General features: G+C 37.1%; 1 protein-coding gene across 2 annotated transcripts; it reads right to left on the minus strand.

Moving 5' to 3' along the window:
* Positions 1 to 6,185: 6,185 nt before the first annotated feature.
* Positions 6,186 to 16,273, minus strand: LOC123959305 (mortality factor 4-like protein 1). 2 transcript variants are annotated; one of them, XR_006822264.1, is made up of 13 exons: positions 16,081 to 16,273; positions 15,567 to 15,613; positions 15,388 to 15,455; positions 15,191 to 15,277; positions 14,924 to 15,004; positions 14,716 to 14,741; positions 14,169 to 14,257; positions 13,138 to 13,239; positions 11,597 to 11,685; positions 10,617 to 10,789; positions 10,105 to 10,183; positions 8,542 to 8,626; positions 6,697 to 6,742 (listed from the first exon to the last, which is right to left on the minus strand). XR_006822264.1 is itself a non-coding variant. In XM_046033256.1 (12 exons), exons 1-12 carry the CDS (start codon positions 16,118 to 16,120, stop codon positions 6,658 to 6,660), a joined length of 972 nt encoding a protein of 323 aa, XP_045889212.1. In that variant the 5' UTR covers positions 16,121 to 16,271; the 3' UTR covers positions 6,186 to 6,657. The 2 variants fall into 2 exon arrangements, 1 of the variants encoding a protein (XP_045889212.1); XM_046033256.1 differs by lacking the exon at positions 10,105 to 10,183 and having other exon boundaries at positions 6,186 to 6,742; positions 16,081 to 16,271.
* Between the last annotated feature and the right edge of the window lie 6,076 nt (positions 16,274 to 22,349).

The following is a 22,349-nucleotide window of genomic DNA, read 5'->3' on the forward strand; positions in this document are numbered from 1 at the left end:
TTGATTGACAAGGGGTGGAGCCAATCAAATTGAACCATGCGTGGTCCTGTTTATTTTTGATCCAATCGGCGACGTCTGAAGGCGGGACTTCCTTGCAAAGTGCAGTTTTAGACATTCTCTGATGGCGCTGGTGTAACCTGGCATGACGTCAGACTTACCTGAAGCCGAAACACCTGTAGAGAGTGCTTATGAATGTATAAACAAGCTGGAATAAAAACTCTCCTTATCTGTTATTTACAGTAATTTATTTTAATAACTACACAAACTGTCTGTTGCCTAGTTAGCTGTCTGTTAGGTGTCAGGGAACACCTATCTTAACCTTACACTTAATAACACTTTCTAGGCCAGCCCAAATTTCAGGCGGAATATTCCTACCTTTAACGCCACCATTTAGATCTATCTGATGGCTGTTGTTATTACTTTACACACAAAACGTATAAACTCATAAAACATGGTGTGATTTACTGCAAACCGGGCAAGACCATATAAAAGAGTTAGACCTACCACTACTTTGACCACGTTCTGTAAGTAGTACTAGGCTAGAAGTAGTTTTTATGTGTTTGCACATATAAGTGTCCAGACCACACAGACTAATAAGTCACCAAAAACAGAGTTGCAGTGACAAAACTACATTGTTTGTTGGAAAATAACGTAAAGTCTTTATACTAACATTTCATCGCAAACAAAGACTGCAGTTTCAATACTGATCTCAGTGCTATACCTGCCAACACATTCCCTAAGAGTGAGATCCTCATCCAATATAAAGCCTAAATATTTATATTTGTCAGTATAGAGGCTATGACAGCACTGTTGAATTCACATTAACTGTCATAATATACAGGATATTTATAGTAGCTATATATAAATATTTCAACAATTGGATTAGGAACAACATACTTTAATATTATTATTTACTATAACAGAAAATAGACATTTAAGAATGTGTTTTCACACTGACCTATTGCTGCTTTTACCTCAGTGAAGCAGCTGAAGTATTGATTCACCATTTCTGCCTGGATTAGACAAGTAGAATGGAATCTACAACCTCCAATAAACCCTGAGAATAAATGAACTGTCCTTACTATCTGCATTTATTATCTAATATAAACAATCATGTCTATCTGCATCTAAATATAAATACCAGTGATTAAACCTATTTACTTAACTATACAAACAGTGTTGTAAGTTATACTTGGAATAAAAATATGTGTCGACTGAAATATCTCAAACTTAGCAATATACTTTCTAGAACAAACACAGACTACCTACTATCTCCAATTATCATGGTGGATAAAAAATAACCATCTGTGAGAAAAATGCTTGAAATGTAGATAAGAAATTATGACACTTATACTGTGCTGTTCACTCTACAGTGTGCCAACCTGCCCTCCATTCAGGACTTATACATTTCCAGAGTCAGGAAACGGGCAGGAAACATCACTGCAGATCCATCTCACCCCGGACACAACCTGTTCCAGCTCCTCCCCTCCGGTAGGCACTACAGAGCACTGTACGCCAAAACCAGCAGACTCAGGAACAGTTTCTTCCCACAAGCCATCACTCTGATGAACAGTTGATTTCTGACTCACAGTGTCAGGAACAATTCCTGTGCAATAACCCAGTAACTCTGTCTCTAATCAGCACCTGTTCACTGGTTTCCACTTATTATTTTTTTATTCACCATTCTTTATTTCAGTGCTGCTCATACTATGTCATATTGTATATACTGTATACCAATACACCTACGTCAGGTCATAAGGTCGTACTTCAACATGTACATAATGAGAATAGTTTACTCTTGCATCCTTTGCACTCTGATTACTGCAATATTTGTCTATATGTCTATATTGTTTTTTTCATACTGTGTGTATATTAGTGTTGTCTACTCTGTAGTTTGTGTCTGATTTTATTTTATTATATTATTATTTTATTATTGTATAAGTAAGCACATCGTGAGCAATATACAATCCTGAGTCAAATTCCTCGTATGTGTACACATACCTGGCAATAAAACTGATTCTGATTCTGATTCCGATATGTCGTTATATAAAACCATCCAGCTGACTTACACCAGTACAGGACACTTTTACACAGTTTTGTCTGTGATTGGTCCTAGAAACGTATTATCCTGCCATTTTACACAAATATAAAATAATATACAATAGGACTGGAAGATAAACAGATATTACACATGATTATATAGGTTATAAAAGTATTTACTGTTTACGCCTGAACTAGAACCAGTAAATAAGATGTTACATCATCCGTTGATGTAAGTTGCTCTTTAAAATAGTATTTATACCAAAGACAATTTAGACTTCAGGTTTTATATAAATAAAAATATCTAAGTTTGGTTTAGGCTTATTTATTTCCTTTGGTACACAAGCCGGAATAATTAGCAGAGACATTCAAATGAGCAAATCAGTTCCTAACAAGGTAGAGTTAAGAAAGTACAATCATTGGTAGTACAATATTGATTACTGTTGGTTGGACAAAACAAGCATTGTGAGTACATGTCACTTTGGATTATGATAACTTGTAATGGGCATTTCTCACTATTTTCCTCTTCTTTACAAACCAACCAATCAATTAATTGAGAAAATAATCGGGATATTAATCCTTAACTAAAATAATTATTAGTTGCAGTCCTATACAAATAGTTTTAAAAAATAGCTCCACCTCAACCAACAAGTAATATCCTTTTACATTAATACATGAGTAATAATAATTACATATTATTACAGTGTGGTAGGCTTTTAGTACTTTTATGCTGCTTAAGTAATTGATCTGAGTACTTCCTCCACCACTGGCTATGTTCATATAAATAAATTAGTTGTCAACTAGGGCCTACATTGCCATCATTTGAAATACAAATCAACAGATATGGGTAAAACAGGTGGATATTGAGTTTTTGGGAGAATCGATCAAAAGGAGGGGGAAATGCTGCCTCCTTGTGGTCTTTAATCATCTCGCGTTTGCTAGGGCTCTCTTCTCACTCATAGGTTTACTTAAACAGCCAGTCAATCAATCAACCAATAGATAATAGGAGGGTTACTGCAACATGCAGTGGAGGGGCTGTTTTTGTGGTTTCCAGCTGCCCTCCGTCCCCTACCGTCGTTTATTGCATGGCATAATTTACTTTGAGGAAATATTTACTTAGCTAAATGCTACATACTGTGAAATGTGTCTCTGTCTGAGCAAACTGTGTAGCAGCGTCACCATGGAGGCATCGCTGCCGTTGCTGTGACGTTTGTCTCGGCCGGAGGCGCAAAAACACATTAGCCTGCCGATAATTTTGGGACTGTAAAAAAGTGATGATACAGCCCAGAGGAGACTATGGAGGACTGGTGGCGTAGGAAATATTCAGATCCTTTATTTAAATCTAAGTACTAATACCCAGTGGTGGACAGCTCTAAGTACATTCGCAATTAGCCCCATAATAGGCGACTTTTGTACTTTTAGGCTACTTAAATAAAAAGTAAGTACAAGCTCCCAGTATGTCTTCCACCACTGCTATATCACACTGTAAAACACTCTGTTACAAGTAAATATCCTGAAAATTAAACTTGAAAACCACTTGAAAATTTACTTAAAGTAAAAGTAATCAATACAGAAAAATGGCCTCTGACTGTTATACTATTATGTATTATATCATTAGATTAGTAATACTTATGTATTTATGTAAAAGCAAAACTTTACCGTTGTAGTTAGTTGAGGTGTGCAACAAATGATTAATTTTATTATGGATTAATGTTCATATGGATTAATTTAATCTGAATGCCCATCGCAATTAATTAGAGCCCAAAGACACAGAGATGCTTCTTTTATCTAACCAAATAGTTAAAAATTAAGAATGATTAAATATAAATTAGAATTGTTACAATAATTTAACATAAATAATAAAGTAAAAAAAGGAATCATGACATTTTTTTTGCATTAAAAGTGACTTATTAGTGGCTAATTGTTTCAGCTCTACTTTATATTCTGTTGGATATTTTCAGATGTTTTGTTAGCAAAAATCTATAAAGTAAGTAGGTACTAAAGATGTCAAATAACTGTAGTGGAGTAAAAATTACAATATTTCCTCTGAAATGTACAAACAGAAAGGGGCATGAAAAGAAAAGACATCAAATTGTACTCAAGTACAGCACTTGAGTAAATGTACTTACTTACTTATTATATAAACAGAGTGTCAATGTATAGTTTAACATGTTTGAGGCATAAATATTTCAAATGGATCCACGTCTGTTGCAGTGTTTGTTTTTTTTAAGTTGAACCCGAGCTGTTGCCCAAATGGTTGACGGGGGACTGATTTAGTGCATCGTCTCGATCCTGGTGTAGTCTGTCTGGACTTGTATTATTTTGATCTTGTTTGCCCTGTGTTTCTATGTCCTGATCCTCGTTTTAGTCTGTTTCCCTGTTTTGTTTGGAGTTAGTCTGTCTGTATTAGTTATTTAGTCTGCTTGTTTGTTCTGTGCTATGAGTGTTGTTTCAGTCTGTTTCCTGTCTTGTTTGGTTTTGGTCTATGCTTGTAATCAGTTTTGCCTTGTCTGTTCTGGGTTCGGGTTCTAATTGTAGTTTGATTCTTTTCTTGTATTCTTTAACCTGTCTGTGTTCAGTATGTCAATCATCGTGCTTAAATGTTTGTCATTTCTGTTCTGTCCTTGCTGGGCTGTTGTTTGTCTCTCTGTCGCGTGTGTCTGCTTGCCTGCCTTTCTCAACAGCCACGTTATTCTCTGTTTATGGACTTGCTGTCCTGTGGATTACCTTTGTTTGTGGATTTCCTTTGTTGAGTTTTGTCACCGCAGTAAGTTTGGTCACTCTTCTGCCTTCATGTCCTGCATTTGGGTCCTTAAACGTGAAACTGCCCAAGCACAAAGCAAATCCGGACATGCATTGAATCTAACTAAGATAGTAATATAGTTTGTTTTAAATATTTATAAATATGTCACGGTAGGACTAACCTGCAAAGAACCCTGAGGCAAAAATGTGGTCAAGACAGCAGTGGTGGAAAGTATCTAAGTACGTTTACCGAAATGCTCTACTTGAGTATTCCCATTTCATGTTCCTGTCTACTTTTTAATCACTACTTTTTTTCGATCACACATTTACATACAAAACATGTGACCTTATAAAATATTTACTACACAACAATAGTTCAATTTAGCCCCACCATGACCATCTACAACAGTATTTACAAATGAAAGCAACAATAGTTTTCCAATAATATGTATAATACAGCATTCATAAGGAACACTTTAAGTACATACTACTAATACTTTTGTACTTCAGTAAAATTACGAGGTCTTTTATTTGTAATGGAATAACTTTCCAGTGTGGTACTGTTATGTTTACTTATGTGTAAGTATCTGGATATTTCTTTCAGCACAGCAAAAAAAGGCTTAAAGATGACCTTAAATTATGACCTTTTAGTGTGCATATTCCCAAACTGCTTTTCTATTAAATTACAAAAATAAAAACTCAGCTGACACACAGTACGTCTTTCAGGTCCCCTGGAGTCCTTTCCAGCACATATTACAGGGCCCATCTACTGACCTGTATAAAAAACTTTATACACATACACGCACAGCATGTTGCTTCCTCTACTTCTGCAGAATGACTTTGAATGAACTTTCTAATTTAAAACAAATATGTAAATTAGGGAATGGATTTCTATTGCAGGCTGTTTTTGTTCTTAATCATTTATCCATACTAATCTTGGGATATGTATTTTGTAGTCTGTCATGTGTTGTTACATCAGTAACTCACTGCCAGTAATGCCTCTTGGGCATGAAAGTCTTAGAAAGTCTTTAAGACAAAATCACAAATTAAACCAAGCTTTTTTGTCACTGTATAGTAATGGGCATTTTGGATTTAAATTGTCTTGATTACCACTCCTTCATGTGGCACACACTTGCACAATTTTATATTTTTCATGAACTAAACATGTACATGAAAGATGGATGATTTTGCTCGCTGCCTTGTCAGATGAATATTAAACCACAGTCTACAGTGTTAGTCTTTGATGTCTGATGTTCCTTAATGTGACTGAGAGCCTTTCCTCCATTTCCCCCATCTTATTTCATCAGTGAGTGACACTTTTCAAAATGCATCTTGAAAGAACAGCCATGACCCCAAATAATTTACAAGATATGAACAAGAAAACCCAGCAAGCAATGCAGAGATTGTGTAGAAACATTTTTTTAACAAATTAATACAAATACACAAGATACAGATACAAAAACATGAACTGCCAAATGTTGACCATGTGGTCCAGCATTAAATTGCACCTCATGTGGCAGAATAAGCACAAATAAATACACACATGCAACAGTAACAAATATTTATCAGATGGAATGCACAAAAACACCAAAAAGTTGCTTGTGGAAACTTTACAACCGAAAACACTTTTTTTTTCTTGTGTGTTTTCAAGGAAGTGAGAGATAAAGGGTGAGATTCTGCTAAAAACAGTTTCCTAAATTTTGTTTTACTTCTTAGCGGTGACAAGCTCCTGAGACCTTTGTGGAGGAAGTGTATCAGTTCAAGTGAAAAATCTCATCCAAGTCTGCACTCAAAAGGGTGGTACTGGTTATTTTACATGTGGTCTGGGAGATGTGGATGATGTGCCTCAGTAGGAGTGCTGTGTGCTGAGAGCTCTCACACAGCCTTGCGGTGGTACTCTGGGGGCGCGACCTCGTAGTCAGTGGCACTGAAGAGGGTGGATAAATTCTTTACCAGGTACCTGAGGAAAACGTTACATTGATTGTCATTGTGGAGTGGGATAGAAATTGGTTATTGCTGAAAGATTAAACAAATTTGTCCCTCAACATTCCTCATGTCAAGCTTGGTATCAAATTACCAACAAATATGTAAAGTTATTTTTATACTAATATAAGATAGTCTGATGATCTTTAACAGGATTTAAAAGAATGGGAAGTTATTACTCTACCCTCCATCCTGTCAGATTAGAGTCCTGACAGGAGTCTTGTCCAGTTCAAGTTCTACTGGAAATTGCATGTTTAATTCAGAAAATGTCAGACAGCTTTCTTGACTCCATAGAAAATGTATAAAAAACATCATCACAACAGTTTTTTTCCCCAATATACTTCATCAGCAGTGTGCCAACTGATGTGACCTTCACCACTGTTTCGTACAACTACAGCTACTTAAATCCATCTGCGACATGATTAGTCTTTTGATGATTGGCTTTTCTAGCCTGATAATCAGGCTGAATTAACACGGCTCTCTACAATGTTTGTCCTTTCTTGTCTACAGCTAATGTGTTGCCTCTGCTTCATTAACGGTATGAATGATACTGGTAAAGCCACACTGCCATACATAGTAATGTAGTAACTGAAGAAAAGAAATCCTCTGTGTGTTCACCATTTGTCACTGTTGTATTCTGGTGCTCCAGCTGAAAACACTTCGGCACTTCAGCAAGGAGCAAAAAGCTACTTGAGAGCTTTTGCTCAGTTACGTTTGTTCATTATGTTTCTGAATATGAATTATGTGATCAGTGGTGGACTCAAGTACAATTTAGAGGAACTTGTACTTTAAGTGAGTATTTCCATTTCATGCTGCTTTAAACTTCTACTATACTACAGTTCAGACAGAAATATTGACTCAAATATTTAACTTTTTACTCCCTTTTGCACTACATTTATTTTATAGCTAGAGTTAGTAGTTACTTTACAGATGAAGATTTTATATCAGAGACGATAAGTTTATAAAATACAACATACTGTTAAAGACTAAACTAGTGGTTCCCAACATCTTTTGATTATGACCCCATTATGACAAAAAAAAGGTGTCAAGTCGGGGGCCCCTTGTCACATTTTGGATGTCTAAGCTGATGCAGTTGTTGAGCACTTGTTGAGATTTCCCCTCTGAAATTCTTAGATACTTTTATTTGAAAAACTGTTTAAGACTCAAAAAGGTAAAATTGTCCAATATTTCGCAAAAAAATGATGAGATGAAAAGTAAAACAAACAAACTAATTTGTGCATCAGAATGTTGTTTTTCTTCTTTCCTCTCCTATTAATCAATCAATGCCTCAGATTCATCTTGTGAATCTTTGGATTCTCCACCTTGAGCAGCTACAACAGAAAAAATGTTGTTTACAAATTGATGTTATCAGCATTTTGAAATTAATAATGTTGTCATACGAATTGGTCTCAGCAAAAATATTTTTATAAAAATATTTCCCGGAGCAGAAAATCGATTTGTTGGCTTATGTTTTGGGGATCTGCAACAAGCTTGGCTGCACTAATATGAATGTGGATGTAACATGACATTTGAGAATCAGCCGAACAAGTCATGGAGAGTCTGGCGGTGTGCTGGGAGGTAGACAGATAGATAAATAAATAGGTACTTTATTCATCCCCAAAAGGAAAGTTCAGTGTTGCAGTAGGAGCAGTTTACATAGAATACAATTACAGTTCCAAAACAAACACAATTTACACAAGCATGAGGTAGGTCAAAAGAAATTCACTTTACACATTTACAAATATATATTCACACAGAAGTTGAGTTAAACCTTACTTGAGGAAATCTTGGAGGTAACTGAGCAGCAAAGCCAGACTCTTCTCATCCAGTGGAGTGTAGGCCAGCATGGCTCCAATACGAACTGTCAGGGGAGGAAAACATATGTGAGGAGCAATCCAGAGGGAGACTTCAGGCTGAAGGAGAATCAGGGCCAGGGGTTGGGGTGTTACAATCACGATGCTGGCTCATTGTCATGATGTCTGTCAGCCATCACCGATGGACGATGGCATCGTCTATCAGCCCAACACTAGTGTCAACGAGTGTCTTCTCAACAACTGTCAAGTCAGAAGACTTCCCCATGCTTGTGGTTGTGTGTACTGAACCCGACTAAGAGATTAAAAGGCTCTTCTCAGGTCGACATTTTTGTATTATACATTCTTTATTCTAATATTTTGAAATATGAATTTTTGATTCCCATGAGCTGTAAGCCGTAATCATCGAGATAAAAAAAAAGCCTGAAATATTTTATATGTAATGAATATAAAAATATGAATGTTTCACTTTTTGAAATAAAGTACAGAAAAAAACTTTTTCACAATATTCATATTTTTTGAGATGCACCTGTGTATCCATATGTATACATGTATATATATATACACACACATATGTATACATGTGTATATACACGTATGTATACACAAACAACCGAGGCATCCTGATGAAACTGCAACAATACAGTAAATCTGCTGTTTTAGGGATACAGCTGTTGAGTACAGTTTGTTGCAATAACAGGATAAAATATTTAGTATTTTTATTTTGCAAAAGCGATATTTCCTATTATATAATTTATATAAACATTTTATAGAATGCAAAACTACTTTGATAAAATAACAAAAAGGGGAATGTTGGCTAATCCAGTAAATTAAATACCTGACAAATCAAGGTACTTAATCACATCGATGCACAAATCTTGTACATATTACCATAGAGCAGTCTATTGTTGATCATGCCGAATACAACGAGAAATATCTAAGAGATAGCTACAGTACCTCAGTAGAAACCATCTAGCAAAATCTCTACCAGATGACAAATCTCTATTTTCACAGCACGTGTTGTAAAATTGCCCAACACTAGCTGGTGCAATTTGACGTTAGCCACTATAGTGTAACTTCACAGAAGACATAAAGAGCAGTTATTATAATCTAAAAATAACAAACTTATTCATACATTTAAAATGATAATTTCTAATTGGGTATCAAAGGACATAGTTAAACACTCACTGCTACTTTCATGTGGAGGATACCCTCTTGGTCATGACCTTTTGAGTGTTTCCCAACTTGAGTCTATTGTCAATCAATTTTTAAAGGTGGTGAGCTCATCTGAACCACCACACAAGCTTTGTTAAAATGATTCATTTGCTTATTCATTTGTGAAATCTGAACAATTCACTGATAGGTCATGTTTTTCAATTAACATCATGCTGTATTTATGCTGTAATATACATCAAGCTTTTTGTCCAAGACATCCCACTGTGGGTTATCTTGAACAAAAAGCCTATTTAACATTGGACGAAACAGCGGAAACAACGAAGACTGTTTCCCATAATTTCACAAGCCTTACTTAAAATGTTAACGTGAAGAACAGCGATGCCTCTCAGTGTTCACAATACACAAGCTTCGGTAGAGACCATTTGACATTTCTTTTACAAAAACACAGACAATAACAAAAAAAAAAAAATTAATTTATTCATGCAACCATAGTACATACATAGGAATCAAATTAAGTCATTTGCATTCATGCTGATTGCCTGTAGTGGTGTCTAATGTATGTGTGTGTGTGTGTTTCATGCTTTTATTTCCCGGTGAGGACTTTAACCTGAATGTACACTAACTGATTGGGACTCGTGTCACCATGGGGACAAAAATTTAGGGTTAAGACTTGGTTTTAGGTTCAGGTTCCAGTTAGGTTAGGTGTAGGGTTAAGGTTAGGGGTAGGGTTAAGGTTAGGCAAGTAGCTGTGATGGTTAAGGTTATGTTAAGGGGCTAGAGAATGTCAATGAGATGTTCCCACAGGGATAGAGGAACAAACAGGTGGGTGTGTGTGTGTGTGTGTGTTTCACTTTGTGTCCCTACCAAAAAGGCGCAGCAGGTGGGGAGCTCCGTACACCTGGGACATTGGCATGTCTGGGTGTTCAGCCAGGATCTCAGCGTACTGTGGCCTCTCAAACTTGTAAAGCAGCTGAGTACCCAGCATGACGTTAAAGTACTCCCGAATCCCTGCCACAACTTCGTTTACTGCATACTCCCTAAGTGGATGGGGAGAGAAAAGTCAAGTTTCTCTGTTAGCTTCCATGGAGACTTCAGAGATGGCAGCTTTAAAGAACCATAAATTATACATATTTGAAAACGTGCTTGAGATAAATAACTAACTAACCTAACACCACAAACCATGATCTGACTCAGAAGAAAAACATTAACTTAAGGGATGCTGCAAAAAATACTTGGTGAATTTCATTGCTTTTCCCCCTGAAACACAACATTTGTCCTGCTACCTTCCAAGAAAGGAACTGTTTATCATTTATAAAGGAGCACTTCAACACACCAGTCTCACTACCATTTTCCAATGTGTCAGCTTAGATTTAACTGGGTATCCCCCTTTCATTGCATGCTTTTATATTCAAAGCAAGTATCCAATCTTAGCAAGTTAATTTCCATAATCTACTGAAATGAATAAAATATCATGGTAGTCTAGAAGACAGACACATGTAAATGAGTTATGTAAAGGAAAATGGCCAGCAGCATATACGATTTGCTGTAAATGAGTTAAAAAGAGGTAACTACAATAATGATGGTTATTTATAGACTTCGATCTGCAGGATGTCCAATTATGGCTGAGGAAATGCTCCATAATTTAACACGCTGGTTAAATTGCCCAAGATTGTCAAAACTGCCTGTAATCTATTCCATACTATTCCAAGGAAGTTAAGGATACTAATGCAGAAAAATTAATATTGTGTGATGGGTGGCTTGATGAGGTGGAACAGATTATCACAGGATACTGAAGTCCCTCTACTTTCACATAATTTGAAGGAATTAAGGGTATTTATTCTTACTTGTTGTCCGAGTTTCCTTTAGATTTCTTATAGTTTGCATAGTCCTCCAAGACAGTCTCTACGTTCTTCTTAGCAGGCAGATGGAATAACTGTTAGAAACAAATAGAAAAGTCTTCTCTTTATCCAAAACTTTAATTTAGTCAAAAGATCACGGTGATCCTCACTTTAAAAGACATTTCAAGCATAATGGTCTCCACACATACCGTATTTTTCGGACTTTAAGGCGCACTTAAAAGCCAGACAGTGCGCCTTATAATCCGGAGCGCCCTATATATGGACTAGTTGTGCTTAATGACCGCGAAGCGATTTTGTGTGGTACACGGCGCTCGTAGTCATGAGCGTCGGGGAGTAATACATACAGTAGGCCTACTGTGCTTCACCATAATATTACAGTGTGACCCCAAAATGGCACCTGTCAAGAGACATGCTTACAACGCAGACTTTAAACACAAGGCTATCACTCAGGCAGTAGAACGCGGGAATAGAGCAGCAGCGAGAGAATTCAACATTAATGAATCAATGGTACGGAAGTGGAGGAAGCAAGAAGATGACCTGCGCCAAGTAAAGAAGACCACACAGAGTTTCCGCAGGAACAACGCGAGATGGCCACAGTTAGAGGACAAAATTGAACAGTGGGTTATTGAACAGAGAGCAGCAAGTAGAAGCGCCTCTACAGTCTTGATTCGAATGAAGGCAACAGCGTTAGCACGGGACATTAATATCAATGACTTTCGAGGCGGGCCTTCTTGGTGCTTTCGTTTTATGAAAAGACATAATCTCTCCATCCGCTTTATTGTGATACGCTAACGTTTGATTTAACGTGTGTATGTGTGTGTGTTGAACACATCCCTGTATCTGCATGAATTGGTGACAGTAAATTGTCCGTACGTGTGAATGGTTGTTCGTCTCTATGTGCTCTGTGATGAACTGGTGACTTGTTCACGGTATACCTGCACCTGTTTTTTAATAAAGTTTGACTGACTTATCTGACTGATTTGTTTCGCTTACTGTGCCTTATAGTCCGGTGCGCTTTATATATGAAAAAAGTTCAAAAATAGACCATTCATTGACAGTGCGCCCTATAAACCAGTGCGCCCTATAGTGCGGAAAATACGGTAATTTTCAAATTAATTGTGACATTTACTGTCAATGCTAAATTGTACATTTAAAGCATCCTGTTTTGACTTTGATGTAGCCTACATCTTACCACTCTACCACCTGTTGCAGGGGAGTTTTCATGGCAACCTTTAAGAAGATTTTAAGCATTTTCTGACAAAAGAGTTCAAGATTGACACTGTGATTCACTACCTGGTTTAGTCAAAAATCAATTAGTATAAAAACGGTTGTTAATTAGATATTTCTATAATTCACATTTACCGCAGGTAGATTTTAAAAGCAGGATGTCTATATGAACTTTTTTCTATACACACATTTCCTTTACTGTGGAGCCAACGTTCTAATGTCCACAAGTCATCATAGCTGAAGTAAATATCCAGCAAACACACCAACTTGTTATGGTTTGTATGGGTGTTTCTTTTTACCTGTTTCTGTCGGGTGATGAGGTCCCAGTCGTCCACCAGCCAGGGTTTCAGCTCCTCAGGGATCTTCACCTTCACCTCCACACGGTTAGTGAACATCTCCTCCTGTACACAGACACACTGATTATTTCAATGGGTGTGTGGGAGCGGCAATGCCTCTCCTTTATCGCTACAGTGTTCAAGGGTCTGTAGAGAACATTTCACAAAAACACAAACATATAAAACTGCAAGGCTTTACTGCCACAGTATACGATAGGGATTTCTGGAGAGTGAAATTTAAAAGGATAAAAGCGCTAATAACAGTACAGATAGGCACTTAACGTAACTGTACAAGGGTATAAATTGCAGTTGCAGTTCTTATTGCTATGCAGGTATATGTATGAGTTTTGTTTTTTATCATACTGACATTTTCTAAATATATTTTTCATAATATATTTACATTTCTTTCAATATAACTAAAATAATATCAAGATCTTGGATTATGATGTAATACAGGTGCTTTGCATATTAATCGTGTTTTATTTTTAACAATAATATCCCAGTATCCCAACGCATCTTTCCTATTGCTAGAAACTGGCAGCAAGAAGAGAATAATGTGGTTGAAACCAGCCACCACCCTCAAATGTTCAGGTTTTGTGGCCCACAGAGGACAGCGGTCACATTCATGCACAAATAACTGACTCCACAAACAACTTTGCGAGCAGGATGATATAAGAATGAACAATTTTTAATAGCCCTTCATTTCAAATTTCACAGTCATCTGGACACTAAGTGTATTTTCACCCTGACATCTCAATATGTCCCCACTCTGCTTACACCTCAGGAAGGACGCTCACTGTGCAGTTTTATGAAAGGATGTCTTGGGTCAAATACTCAGTTATTGTTTCAATCTATGACTCTACAAAAGCCTCAAAATGGCTTCTTAATAAAGTTAGTAAATTTTTCCCAGCTTTACACATAAAGAAATGCCATGCTATGACATGTTTAAGCTATATAATCAGGTAGTTATGTTTATTATAACCAATGATACGTACACTCTCCACAGTGGGATCGACCCGAGCCCTCTTCTTCCGTGGTCCCTGGGGCGTTTCTCCACTGCTAGTACCTTCACCCGGCCCTGGGGCTAAACAAGTCATGTAGAAATGAGTTAGAGGTTTTAATACAAACTACCTGAGATCGAGGTAGTTCGTGGTTTAGCCAATTTTATCTACTTCTAGGAATTCACAAATCTGTCAAAATCTGTGTTAGTGAGCACTTCTCCCCTGCCAAGATAATCCATCCACCTCACAGGTGTGGCACATCAAGATACTGATCAGACAGCATGGGTATTGCACAGGTGTAATTACAAATTACAAATATCACCTAATATCATAAACTGATGGAACATCTTTGCCATATCGTAGATACTTTGATACTCACTAAAATGGACTGTGAACATTTATTTGTGATATTTAAATGTCAGTGTGCCTTACGGGTGACTAAACAAACAATCCTTTCAGGATAAATGTGTGATTTTGGGTTAAATAAACAAAATATACTTGAGTTACAGCTACTACAAACATGTAGAAACTGTTTACTTACTCTTCTGTTTTGCCTTTTTCACTTTCCTAGGATGCAAAAGAGAAGCATTATAAGTGTGATAAATATGTTATTACACAATGACTACATCCAGTACATACATGCGTTACTCCATTCAATATATATTGTCAGGCCAACACTATGTCAACGTTTATGATGTGTTTACAATATGTTGCGTTATTAGAGATGGGAAAACAAGGTGGACACTTACAGATCAACATTTTTCTGCTGCACAGCAGCAATCTTCTTACTTGGTGCTAAACCCCTCATCTTTCCCTCAACATAATGGTCCCTGGGGAAGAAACAGTGAGTGAGGATCATTAAATAATATACTTTAGTGATATTTGTTCATATACTGTACTGTCGAAGAGCACTAAGTTCCAACTCATAAAGGAAATAATACATTCATGGTCAAAATTTAATTGACAAAGTGAAAATTATGTTACTCTTAACGTTACGCACAAAAAGGGGAACTTACTGATTGGCCTTTTGAAGCTCTTTTTGTTTCGCAAGGTTGCTGTCCACATATTTGAGAACTCTGCTTTCAGGAACCCATTCATCCCAGCTGAAAAAGAAAAATTACAATTTCCATAACTTTAAAAATAAAATTTGAAAATTAGCACAGCAGTCTGATAGAATTGCAGACAGGAAATTAATCTAAACCAATCTGCTCACTTTTTGTTCCATCCGCTGTAATGAATGAAGTATTTAATCTGCTTCTCCTTTATGTTGATCTTTACACACTGTGAAACAGGAAAACACACAGGCCTGCTTCAGTCGTTGGCTGACATTTGTTTTGCAGTTAATAAGCAATTATTTAATAACACACATTTAACGCTAGCACAGAAACACACCTTTGCCTCATAGAGCAATGGCCCATGAAAGCACAGGACTCTTTCACCTGCGAGAAAAGAGAAACACAAATGAGAGGCAAAAAACGCAAAATGATCACAACATAATCTAGTGGAATAACTCGTTAGACTACCATTAAAGTCCTCAGGTAGACGTTGAACTAATGTAGTTTGGACTAACATGGCTCCGGCGATTCTTTTGTTTGTCAGCGACTAATAAATAAAGATTTAGCTCAGACATAGCATTTTAGCAAGCTAGCAAACCGTTAGCCAAACAATAACGTCTCTTTTACCTCTTCAGCTTTATTTTAAGGCGATTCGCCTTTTATATACGTTAACTGCTTTATGTTTTAAATGAATTCCCCACGTATATGGGCAGTAATAAAGGCTCTGGAGCCGTGTCTCCCTCCCTGGAGACCACTATTGTCGAGCTAAAAGCAGCAGCATCAACATCAACAAACCCGCCCCCCTCACAGACGTTAACAGGGATTCATCCGTGTTGTTTTTCTCTACCTACCTTCTTGAAATTTAGGTTTAGGGTCCTGTTTTGGCGCCATTCACAGACTCAGCTGATCGGATCTCTGAATGATCAAATTCGTGCATTGCCAGAGTCCATTTCTTCCAGGCGCAAACACCTCCGACATTGGAGCCAAAGCGAAGGAGAAGCCGAGGATGGCCTGCCTGCTGCTGGGTCACCTGACCACCACGGAGACCCGGAGGTGTGGTGCGTTCAGTTGCTCCTCGTGAAGCTCGTATAAACAAAGATTTATCACACAAAGGTTCAGCTGGTATTAATTCCACCACAGTTTGTACTGCTGCCTTGTGGGACGCTTTTTAAGATGCCTCTGGCATAAGGAGAATATTTTTTAACAGTTCATTATTCCCAATGCAATTTTAATTTTAGACATACAATTGTTGTTAAGTGTTATTTTATTTTACTCAACTTACTTAACTTGCTTTCTCGCAATGGTGTCATCTGGTATTTTTGGTGGAACGCACCACATGATTCACATTTCAATAACATTTGTATGTCATTATGTTGTTTTAGTCAAAGACAAATTCCCACCACTTGGATAATAAAATTGTGTTGCCAAATTTACATCCTAAAAACCTGTTTCCTCTGATGCTGTCTCTGGCATCAGGGTATTGTTACATGGAAAATTTGCTTTCATAAATGAAACTTGTTTATCCTAACATTTTACCACTTTTGACTGTTGAAAGCAATTCACTAATGATCAAGTTGTGGAACCTGTGTCCATGTTTTATTCGTCATTTCAATGCCTCCAGCCAAAGATTGCCATAAGAGGCCTTAACGGAGCATTAAAAGATTTTGGCCACTGGTATGGACTGTATCATATGTTATGGTTGACATGCTATGAAAAATTTACTGCAAACCATGCTGCACATGATTTATTTCAACACAGCCACCGCTGACAGTGGCGCTTCCACTGAAACTGTGAAATGTGAAATGTGCAAAAAAGTTTATTGAGCATGTCTATGGAAGCCCAGTATTTATGTTAATGATGTTCCGACCCATCATCAGGCCCTGCAGAGGGCATCAGGCTGTAATCCTAGTGAGCCCTTTGACAGTTGACAGGAGTCCTGACCTAACATACCTTTTACCTGCCTTTGAATCCTATTCCCACTCAAAGAGCACATACTCTGTGTCTTGACCTGGCCTTATATCTACGTTATCTGCTCAGGCTAAACCACAGTGGCTGGTCCAGTTGGCTTAGCTTAATCTGAATGCTATGGCCCGTTGAGTTGCCCAGCCACCATCACTGTACATCTTGTTCCAGTGTTCCTGCTAATAGCCACTAATGAGCAACATCCTCTCTGGTATGACAAACTATTCCAGGCATCATGACCTTTCATCTGTCTTAACGAAGAAAAATTCACAATAGCATTTTAGCTTTAGTAAATTTAGCTAGGTTGCTGTGCAACAGACTGAAAAAAAAGATGACATTTTTGTGGTGTCACTACACCAGGGTTTCTCAGCCTTTTCTGGCATGTGACCATGTTTTATAGGTCACAAATTTCTCATGAAATCTGAACTCAGTGAGCTGTCACATTGTCATGTGAATTTGAGCACAACATATTTTTGTGTTGATCAAATGATAATTTCTCAGTACATCAGTTTTTCTCTCACGTCAATGGCGTAGGCAACACATGTAGTCTCAAGCCGGACTACAGAACGACAGGCCAACATTAGGATCCAAGCCTTAATGTCATTTTCTCTTTTTTCCCATGTTTTGCCATTTTAAGACAAATTAACCAAAGACAAAGACTTGGAATATCAACATGTGTAGTCAGAATGAAGACTGCTGCTTCAAATAGGAAATACAGGTTCCATATCCTGTGATGGAGTGTAGCCTATTTGTATGCTGTATTTGTGCAAAATACTGAAAACCCCACTGAGTCCCCTACCAGCTGCAACTGTCCACTAACGTCCCCACAGCCAGACAGACTACAGCGTCATAATGAATTATTCTTCCAAGACTAATAAACATTATTTCTACCCTTCAAATAATGTTTATGTGTTGCTGAGGCAGTCAAGTTAAAATGGGGGAAAAATACACTTAATGGATTTATCCTGTAGAGATTATTGATGAGAAAAGGAAAATAATCATTATACATGTCAAAAGACTCAAGTGAGACAGAACAAATATCTTGATGGTATTTTTTCAAGTGGTACAACTGTCAAATATAACATATGAGAAACCCACAGCCCTTTGCTAATGACTTACATTTTACTCCTAAAACCCTGCAAGAGTTTTGCTGCATCTCCATTAATGACTTTTTTCTGCCTCTTTTAAGCCCTTTTGAGAATACTGTAAATAATGTAGTCTACAAATTCAGTGCATTTTTGCAAACATAAACATGCACACATTTCTCAGCGGCTACATACAGTATTATGCAAATAAATATCATACACATTTATACAAAGTAAAGTAATAATAAATGTTATAAAGATTAATGTAAACCAATATTTAACAGTAATAGATGGAAAATAAGTGAGAATTGTGGTTGTCTGTTGTTTGTGAAATGTACCCATTAAGATAATTAAATTTGCAATAAAGTGTAATATAATTTATATTGCCTTTCTTGCAATCTTTCTGCAAATTGAAAACAACTCTCAGTTTTATTGAAATTACGTTCCTCCACGTCAGTCCAAAAACTTACTTGATGAGGAGTCATCATAAAACAAGTTTAGAACTTATTCTGGCTCAGTGTTACAGAATGTAGATTTATCACTAAGTCACGGTGTTGCTACATTAAGCGTATAGAAAATGCCAAAGCATGTTACGGCAAAGCAAAGTCTTTATTGTAAGCCATTACAGAGAGCATTGTTGAAAGTGATGATGGCATTTCTGAGTCTCTGCTGGAAAAGTGGTGTGTTGTTAGAATCTGCTGTTTAGTCACTAAGAGCAGCTCACGACCCAGAGACAGAGAGGTGAGAAACATTTTCACAATCAAACAAACAGTCACCTGGAACAAGCCAAGGTCAAGAAAAAACTGAAACGTAGTGTCTAACAATTTATATAGTCTGCTAAAGTGCAGGTAAATTGTGTTCCATAGTTTTCTTTCTGTTGCTGTTGGTTCAGTCGGTACACAGATGCTCTGAGTCTGAAATAGATAAATAATCTACTGTAAATTTTGTCAGTAACATGACTTTTTGTGTCAGTTTGCTGTTTGGAGGAATTTTTCTTCCCCTTCACATTGTTTCTGATCAGAGAAGTCAAAACTGTGCAGCAGTGTCCTGCTACGCTTGACTGCTCTTTTTTTAATATTTAAAGAGGTCATATTATGCTATTTTTTAGGTTCATAATTTTATTTAGGTTAACATGGTTTTATTTTCAAAAACACCATACTTTGTCATACTGCGTATTGCTGCCGCATCTCTTTTCACCCTGTGTGTTGAACGCTCTGTTTTAGCTACGGAGTGATGCATTTCACTTGCATATTACACTTATCAACTAATATGGAGTTGCACATGCGCAGTATCTAATCAAGAACTACTAGCCAATCAGAAGTAGAGTAGGGCGGGTCCTGACAACCACGGCTTCGGTTCAGCTGTATATGTCCCCGAATTAATTTGTAACATATTTACCATTCGCACATAACATTTTAACTGTGCACTGTCTCCACATCACAGTAACAACTTTACGTCCACTGATTGCCTGGGGGGTAGCTAACTTTCAGTAGGGTGGGTGAGGGTGAGGGGGAGGCAGTGGGTGGACGACTTATCACTTTGTGTGTGCTGCAGCTCAGTGTGTTTCCCCACCAGTGTTTTGAGGGTGTGCCTGTCTAGCCGCTAGGCGAGCTGTATGACGCATGTTAAATAGTGACGCAGACAGGTTACGGATGTAAAGGCTGGACTACAATCAAGCTGTTTTCAGGCAGTTCAGAGCAGTGTTTTCTGTGGGAAATGGTAATTCCCTTTGGGGTGGACTTTCGGATTTTTCACATTGCTTACCTATTATGTAGTTATGTTAGTATGCATTTATCTGTATGTGTTTCTGTCTTATGCTGCTGCCCACATATCTTGTCCTTTGTCCTTTGTCACGTTGGCCATTTACCTATTTAAGACCTGGTAGAATCAAAACATTGAGTCTTCTTCAGACCTTTAATCTAGTGAGCACATACTATATAATAGATAATTTACTTTCTGTATGACTATAAAAGTGTCTCCTTACTTGCAGCTTTGTTACTCAAGTACATCTACTCAAGTACTGTGGTTAAATTTCAAGATACTCATACTTAAGTATTTCTATCATCTGCTACTTTATACTTCTACTCCACTGCATTCATGACAGGACAGTGACAGGATATGTAAGAGAGAGAGAGGATTCACATGCAGCAAAGGGCCAGGGGTCGGACTCAAAACCAGGCCGCTGCGGTAAGGACTCAGCCCTATATGGGGCAAGTGCTCTTGTGGTGCTCTATTTTCAGATTAAGATTTTGCATAAAAACATGAGAATACAATAAAATACAACTAAGTGTTAAAGTATTCCCAACGTTTTGGCTTGTGACCTAAAGATACCACTGGAACCCCATGTTATTTTTCAGGTGTCGATCAGTTGTTAATACATAGTTCCACCAGACTTCTCAGAAGGTTTCATTTAAATAACTGTGTGAGACCCAAAGAGTTAACAATATCCAATATTTAATAGAAAACATTAATTGTTATGCATAGAGTCAATTTCAAGGGCTTTGCAATTGATGTTAATTATCTACCAATTGGCTAGTGGCACTTTAAATAGCAGTGCATTCTTATATCAAATAAATGAAAGAACAAGAGAAAGTTCTCATATTAACTGATATTAAAAAGAGAACAACATATTTTAAAATAGCTTACATGAATAGGAGGTTGTTTCTTTCCGTTTTCTTTTGTCACGTTTGATGGCAAGAAACACAATGTGCCATGTCAGAGCAGTTCTATTTATGTGTCTTCAGCTAACTGGTGGGTTTGATTGGAGGGCAGTAGACTCAATGCCAATTTTCTTGAAAGTTTTCCTCACTTAGATTTTCTTGGGGTACACAGTGGGCAGAGAAAGTATTTCCGTTTCCTGAGAGAAGGCCTGATTAGGGCTTTTGACTACAGTGTTTTCTCCAAAATGTCAACATTGTGATTGAGTCCTGGAGTGTCAGGAGCTGACCTTTACAAGACCTACCGTGCATCCACATGATTAAAGCACCAGCAGCGCTTACGTAGGTGACACGTACCAAAATGTCAAAAGATTTATTTTTTCAAGGCTTAGTGAAAAAGGTACCTGTTAGACCACATCTGCAGCTTCTGGCCAGTATTAAAAAGAATCACACTGACGTCTTCAGAGAGGTACACACTATTACTCTGGTGCTTCTCCTGCCCTTTAATCTCAACTTTATTACATCAAAGTGTTGACACTTACCTATGATACACATTGTCCAGCCCTTCTACCACTGGTACTGAGATCATTTATTTAAGTAAATGTACTAATCCAACAATCTTGAAATACTTCACTGTATGTGAAAAGTTCTGTATTCTTGTGTAAAAGTACACAAGTATCCAAAATGTACTTAAAGTATCAAACATGAGTACTCATCTCCAGAGTAACGTCCCCTCTGACTGATGTACTGTTTTAAATGAAATTTTTGGATTGTTTATATTGATACATTAATGTGTTCGCTGCATTTTACTAATATAGCTGCTTGAGGTGGAGCTAGTTTGAATTAAAATAACTTTATATAGCACAGTTAGGTATAGTTCAGTCGTATCCAATGTAGGGGTCCATCCCCCTCTAAAGGGTCACAAGATGATTAATGGAAGATATAGCAAAAGAAAATGTTCTACTACACAAAATGCTTATCCAATCATATAGACAGTGTAATAAAACAAACAATAAAGAGATGGAAAATCAATAAACGTTACAGTTGTTATGGAGACTCTCCAAAGAACTTCATGAAGAAGTAATCTACTTTTTTGTTTATGATTAGTCGTAAAGAGTCTATGTATACGTTAACTTCAAAAGGAGTGAATGTTAGTTAAGTCAAAATGTTTTCTCCAAAAATGTAACTGAATTCCTGAATTCATAATGCAAGCGCATTTCTGATTCTGGGTTAGTGTCAGAAAATTTACATACATTTATCATTAAGAGCAAATTTGCATCTTTTTATAAAAAATGTGTAACTTATTCTAATCTTTTCTTTTTGTGAAATATTGGATAATCTTACATGTTTGGTGCTCAAACTGTAATTTAACTGAAACAATCTGAAAGGTTTAAAGGGGAAATTGAACTACTAGCA

Source organism: Micropterus dolomieu, linkage group LG20 (genome assembly GCF_021292245.1).
Source record: "Micropterus dolomieu isolate WLL.071019.BEF.003 ecotype Adirondacks linkage group LG20, ASM2129224v1, whole genome shotgun sequence".
Lineage (NCBI taxonomy): Eukaryota > Metazoa > Chordata > Actinopteri > Centrarchiformes > Centrarchidae > Micropterus > Micropterus dolomieu.